General features: G+C 38.3%; 1 protein-coding gene across 1 annotated transcript; it reads left to right on the top strand.

Annotated features, from left to right (window-relative positions):
- Positions 1-3,483: 3,483 nt before the first annotated feature.
- LOC128861264 (insulin-like growth factor-binding protein complex acid labile subunit) lies at positions 3,484-5,840 on the top strand. Its single transcript, XM_054099258.1, has 3 exons — positions 3,484-3,781; positions 3,873-4,303; positions 4,380-5,840. The coding sequence occupies exons 1-3, from the start codon at positions 3,556-3,558 to the stop codon at positions 5,382-5,384; spliced, it is 1,662 nt and encodes a 553-aa protein (XP_053955233.1). The 5' UTR covers positions 3,484-3,555; the 3' UTR covers positions 5,385-5,840.
- The last annotated feature ends 932 nt before the right edge of the window (positions 5,841-6,772 follow it).

Here is a 6,772-nt window from a genome sequence, read left to right as displayed (position 1 = left end):
TTTTTTCCATGGAACAGTACATGCCACGCGAGCGCTCCCAAATTGTTGAAATTTACATTCAACAAAAGAAGTCAAAAGAAGAAGAACAAAATCATCATGTCCGATGAGGCTCATTTCTTATTGAATGGGACGGTAAACAAGCAAAATTGCCGTATATACGCCACTGAAAATCCTCACGAAATTCAAGAGGTACCTCTTTACGACGAAAAAGTCTCTGTTTGGTGCGGCGTTAGTGCGAAAACGATTATTGGGCCGTTTTTCTTCGAAAATGAAGATGGTCAAGCTGTTACCGTCAATCAGGAGCTTTATCGCCATATGATAACCTCTTTTGTGATGCCAATTATTCGTCGAAAGCGTATGTGGCAGTTCTGGTTTCAACAAGACGGCGCTCCACCACACACAGCTCGCACCACTATCGATTTTTTGAAGAAATTGTTTCCTCGTCGTTTGATGTCGAAAAATGGCGATTTTGACTGCCCCCCGCGTTCGCCCGATTTAAGGCCACCTGACTTCTTCTTGTGGGAATATTTAAAATCAAAGGTTTATATTAATAAGCCAAAGACCATAGAAGAGCTCAAGAACAACATCCGTGTGGAAATAGCCGTATTCCAGCCGAAATGTTAGCTAAAACTATGGAAAATGCTGCAAAACGGACACAATACGCCGTACAGGCTCAAGGCGGCCATTTGAGAGATATCATATTCAAAAAGTGATGTCAACAAATCTACTTGAACCAAATAAAATGATTATTATCGTCAACATCAAAAAAATTGTGCTTTTCTTTGATTTAAGAAAAAAACACATGGGTCCGTCGAAAATGGGCAACCCAGTAGACGAAAACTGAGATTGTGTTGGTCATATACGAAAGCCTCAACACAGCCGCCGTCCCTTTTGCTTTGTTGCCGTCTGAACAAAAAACTGATTGGAGGAGCGTCAGAATAGGCGTAAAATGAGCGGGCAAAATTCCGCTGCCGAGTACCCGATGGCATCGCAGCCGAAGTTTCTCGCACAATTTTGTTTTGAACAACTAAACCTTCTAATCTATCATTCTTGGCTACTCATGATATTTCAAAAATTTCAGGAAAACGTGGGTCGGCCTTGCAATACAAAGAAATTAACGGACAACCTCTGCCGCACCACCATTTTTCAATTTAATAAAAAATTATTTTTTTTAAATTAAAAATATATAGGTATATAATAGTACTTTTTTTCCATTGTAAAGTGATTCAAATATAATGCAGATCTAGGATTTTTTTTTATAAGAGCGTACAATTGTTGCCACATGTCGATGATATTGACTGCCTTTCCCAAACTGGATAAAAAAACAAAGCGACTGGGTCTGGTGGTGAACGAGGACAAAACGAAGTACCTTCTGTCATCAAACAAACAGTCGGCGCACTCGCGTATCGGCACCCACGTCACTGTTGATAGTTACTGATTTCGAAGTTGTAAGAAGCTTCGTTAATTTAGGAACTAGCATTAACACCGATAACAAGGTCAGCCTTGAAATCCAACGGAGAATCCAAGGGCTAATTTGGACTAAGTAGGCAAGTGAGTAGTAAAGTCCTCTCTCGACGAACAAAACTAATACTTCATAAGGCTCTCATCATGCCTGTATTAACATATGGTGCTGAATCTTGGACGATAGCAACATCCGACGAAGCGTCACTTGAAGTGTTTAAGAGAAATATTCTGCGGAGGAGTTTTGGACCTTTGCACGTTAGTGACGGCGAATATTGTAGGCGATGGAACGATGAGCTATATGAGCTTCAGGACGACATAGACATAGCGCTACGTTGGCTGGGTCGTGTCGTCCGAAGGGATACAAATACTCCAGCTCTGAAATCATTCGATGCGGTGCCAGCTGGTGGTAGCAGAGAAAGAGGAAAACCAATGCGTTGGAAAGATCAGGTGGAAAAGGACTTGGTTTCACTTGATGTGTCCAGCTGTCGCCGTTTAGCATGAGAAAGAAATGATTTTAAGCAGTTATCTCGCCAATGAAGAAGAATTTTTTGACTAAAAATATGGTAAAATAAAAAACAAATCATTTCGCTCAATTTTGCTAGGTTTTGTTTATAGAAGGAAATCTGTGGCCTTAGAGTGGTTCACTATTTAGTTCAAATTGGCTTCACTTTTTATGAAAAGTATTAAAAAAAACGGATCTATTTTTACCTCTGGAGTGTCACAAACTTTTGAAAGTATAAGGGGAAAAATCATGTATTTTTATATGCAGAGACAATCTTTTGACAAGGGGCTATGCAGATTTTGACATGGAGAATCGATAGTGGACATATTTTAAAAAAATGTAGGTGTTAACGATTATTAATAACAATTTATTACTCTATTTTTCAAAATCAAAACAAAAACAAAACAAAAATGGAGAAGGAAAAGTTGTGGTTAAATTCTTCAAAAGATAATAATAATAACACAGGCCTGCGAAATTTAACTTTTTTCAGTTTCTATAATGGCTGTATTTGTTTCTTGTAGTTTTTTATGCGCTGAAAACGAATCTGACCTTCAAAATGCTCCATCACGTCAGGATTTTTGGTAAATGAAGCCTAAAAGGTCAAAAAATGGCCATTTTAGCCATTTTTGATAATTTTTTTTGGGATAGAAAATTTTTTTTTTCAATTTTCGACGAAAAGGTCGCATAGTACAACTCTTTAGCTTTGAAACCCATTTTTTAAAATTATTGTACGATTTAAAAAAAAAAAGTTATGACATTTTGAAATTAACAGTTTCAGTTACGCCAATAGACGTTATACCCAACGTATACGTAACTGAAACTGTTAATTTCAAAATGTCATAACTTTTTTTTTAAAAAATCGTACAATAATTTAAAAAAATGGGTTTTAAAGCTAAAGAGTTGTACTATGCGACCTTTTCGTCGAAAATTGAAAAAAAAAAAATTTCTATCCCAAAAAAAATTATCAAAAATGCCTAAAATGGCCATTTTTTGACCTTTTAGGCTTCATTTACCAAAAATCCTGACGTGATGGAGCATTTTGAGGGTCAGATTCGTTTTCAGCGCATAAAAAACTACAAGAAACAAGTACAGCCATTCTAGAAACTCACCCTCGCAGGACTGTGTAATAAATGATGGAAATATTGTGGTTAAATTGCCTTTAGCTATTGTTAATTAACTAAAACAATTATTAGTCAGTTACTACGAGTATATCCATTCCGCCACACATATTTACGCTCATATAAAAGCACAAATGTATATTTACATACATTGAATGGATAAGTTTATAATTTCATTCTCTTCATTTAAGCTCTTAAAAATCATTCCCCCATTGTAATGAAAAATCGATGTTCTTTTTTTTTTCTCGAATCCAATATTAAGAGAAATATTTGCAGTAGAGAGCGCTTGAAGCTCAGTACCGCGAAAAGAGGCAATTCTGCGAAATGTATTGCAAATGCAGATGCACCTTCCTCTCGACTTGTGATGACTGTTTGAATCATGTAATCATTAAACGCTTACCAAAAAGTGCATCGAGTCGCCAGTCCACAACTGTCGCTCTGGGAAGACGCTTGAATAATCGAGAAGAAGTCATGGTTCAACGTCAATTTCCAATCGAATTGATACTAATCGCGTTAATAAGCCAACGAATATTGCTATTAGTGGCGCAGAAATGCATAGCGTTAGAAGGTGAAGACTATTTTGGAATCTACAGCTGCCGGGGAGTGCAGACGCTTGGTGAAATAGAAGAGGAATTGACGGCCAGTTGGCGCGGTATTGTTGTGAGAAATCGCAAAGAAGAGTTCTTCGACCTCTCAGGTGAGTTTTTGATAGCACTAGTGAATGCATGTGAGTGGGTATGTACATATGTACGTATGTAGTATTTCACTATAGTGTTTATGATTCGCAGCGCAATCAGGCGAGCAACTGCAACAATCGAGCTGGGCACAGCTCATAGAATTGGACTTATCACAGTCTGGCGCTTTGAATCTAGGGGATGATGGATTTAGTTTGTTCACTGCCTTGGAGCGTTTGAATATAACAAATGCACAACTGGAAGATTTGAAACCCCGATATTTTCCTAACCCAGCGAAATTAAAGTATTTCGATGCTAGTTGGAATGATTTTCATAAATTGAAGGCGGATAATTTTCAGAGCTTAACACAATTGAAAGTTGCGAATTTTTCACAAAATAATATACAGCGTATCGAAACGGGTGCCTTTGCTGCGCTCACGCAATTACAGTACCTAAACTTGGATAACAACGCGTTGACGAACGCATCCATTGGTGCCTGCAGTGGGCTGAAAGACTTAACGCTTAGTAACAATGACATTAAACAGGTACAATCAAACCCAAGTATGGTAAAATATAAAACCATATACTTACATACATACGCATATTTTCTTGCAATTTCAGTTGTCTGCATATGATTTTGTGGGCTTGCCGCAGCTGAGACACTTGAAGATCACCTCCAATAGTATTCGCAGCATCGCAAATGACGCATTCGAGCCGCTCAGAAGTCTAGCAGTACTCAACCTTGCGGGCAATGCTTTGCATCAACTTTCTGCAGAAACCTTTCGCGGTCTGGAACGAGTCCCGCTACAATACTTGGATCTCAGTTCCAATGATATAAGCACGCTGCCGGCTCAGCTGTTTGCATCCTTAAGCAAATTACAAATTTTGAATCTCTCCAGCAATCGATTGATTTCCCTGCCTGCCGAATTATTCACAGGATTGACACTGCTGCGTAAAGTGTATGTGCATGACAATGATATCGGCAGCATCGTGCCAAATACTTTCGCAAATCTCACAGCGCTCGATATGCTGGATTTATCTGGGAACAAAATACAACAGCTGGATGCGTTGGTGTTTGGCTCAACGACCTTACCACGCTTCCGAAAGCTCACGCTTAAGAGTAACAGCTTGAAGCATATTCACCCTCTTGCTTTCGCTGCGTTGCCTTCTATGGAATATCTCTCGTTGGGCAACAATGATTTAACCACATTGGATGTGCGTACATTTGCGCCTATGCATCGTCTGCAGAAGTTCCATCTCGGCCATAATTTGCTTGAAGAAATATCTGAAAAAGTACTTGACACTCTTAATGACTTGTCGGAACTTTTGCTGGACAATAATCAATTATCCTTCCTACCGAACATGGATGTAGCAGCATTTCCCAAATTGCGTAAAATTTCTTTGGAAGGTAATCCGTGGCAATGCAATTGCCTTGATGATTTGTTCGATTGGTTGAATGCCAAAAATGTGGACTACTTCAGGCGGCAGAGTCCCTACTATCAGGGGCAGAGACCCCTGTGTTTTGTAACGGATAAAGATGTGTGCGTGAGAGACTTGGCAACTGTAAAAGAGATTGGATTTCCACTTCTGTATGAAAGTATAGCACATAGCAAAGAAAGGGAATAAATTTAATACGTATGTATGTACATGTGCATGTACAAGTATGTGTATAGATTATATTTTTATTGGAACCCAGATTGTTTTATGTATCAGCTACCAGGGTTTGAGCTGCCTATTCGTGACATTTCCTATTTATTGTGATCTTTAAACTAGCTATCGATTTTTTTTTTTAAGAAAATAGAGAGAGAAAAATTTTCTGCAGTAATCAAATTGATAAAAATAAATATATATTAGTAAAGAATAAGAATTCGAAGAGCAATTCGCTGAACATCTTGTCAAATATGTTTAACGTTTCTTAACCTTCATTGAGGAAGTTATTAAAATATCTTTATATATTGTTAAGAAGAATAGGTCGAGAGCGCATGATAGCTGATACGCATAGTACAGCTACTGCTACTATTGGCACCTGTGAGACCCGCTAAAGCACAAATGTAAAATAAAGGAATCGCACTCGAAAAATAATGGAAATATTTCTATTTCGAATAAAAAAATAATCTACCGAGAAAAATTGATTTTTGCTCACTTTCTGAATTTTTTGAAAGGAAACCATCATATGGGCCATCCTGTATAGTAAACCGCTCAAACGACACAAACGTGCAAAAGAGGCATTACCCATATTTCAGCTTAATCTATTGGGTTGGGAATAAGTTCATAGCGTTTTTTTATTTTGTTTTATTTTACAGGAAATTTGTGTGCTGTTCGGAAAAGGGTGAGTATTCATTCGATAGAACTCTTTCTGCTCTAAAAAACTATGTTAATTGTATTTTTGAGTTATTTAATTTTTTATTAATTGTGAGGCTTGGAATTGGAATAGGAGGTAAACATCAAATTTTTGACATTTGCTCTTCTTTGCTTTTCATCGAGGTCAAAAAGCTGCCAGGCACATTTGCGAGGTGTATGGAGAAGATGTCGTAGACGAGTCTAAAGCACGGAAATGGTTTGCAAAGTTCAAAAATGGCTACTTTGTCGACGCTGACACGTCCCGCAGTTGAAGGCCTTCTGAGTTCGATGAAGATCGCCTCAAATCACTTTTGAAGGACAGCGGTCGCCAAACCAGTCGTGAATTGGCGGAAAAAATAAACTGCGATCATAAAACGATTCTCAATCACTTGCATTCAATGGAATTTACCGAAAAATTGAGAGCCTGGGTGCCTAACGAGCTCAATGAAAAAAACAAAGCAAGTCGCCTTCAAATTGCTTCTCAGCATCTCGCCCGTCATTGAGCAACACGCGGTTAGGAACAGCGCTTTTTGTACCGAATCGTCACGGGACATGAGAAATGGTGCCTATACTCGTACATAAATATGAAGCAACGAAAGGAGTGGGTGGCCCAGGAGATACGCTGAGATTCAAGCCGGATCTTCATCTAAAGAAAATCATGATATGTGTTGGAT

This window comes from Anastrepha ludens, chromosome 4 (genome assembly GCF_028408465.1).
Source record: "Anastrepha ludens isolate Willacy chromosome 4, idAnaLude1.1, whole genome shotgun sequence".
Classification (NCBI taxonomy): Eukaryota; Metazoa; Arthropoda; class Insecta; order Diptera; family Tephritidae; genus Anastrepha; species Anastrepha ludens.
The sequence above is the reverse complement of the archived record's forward strand: the minus strand, read 5'-3'. Positions and strand labels throughout refer to the sequence as shown.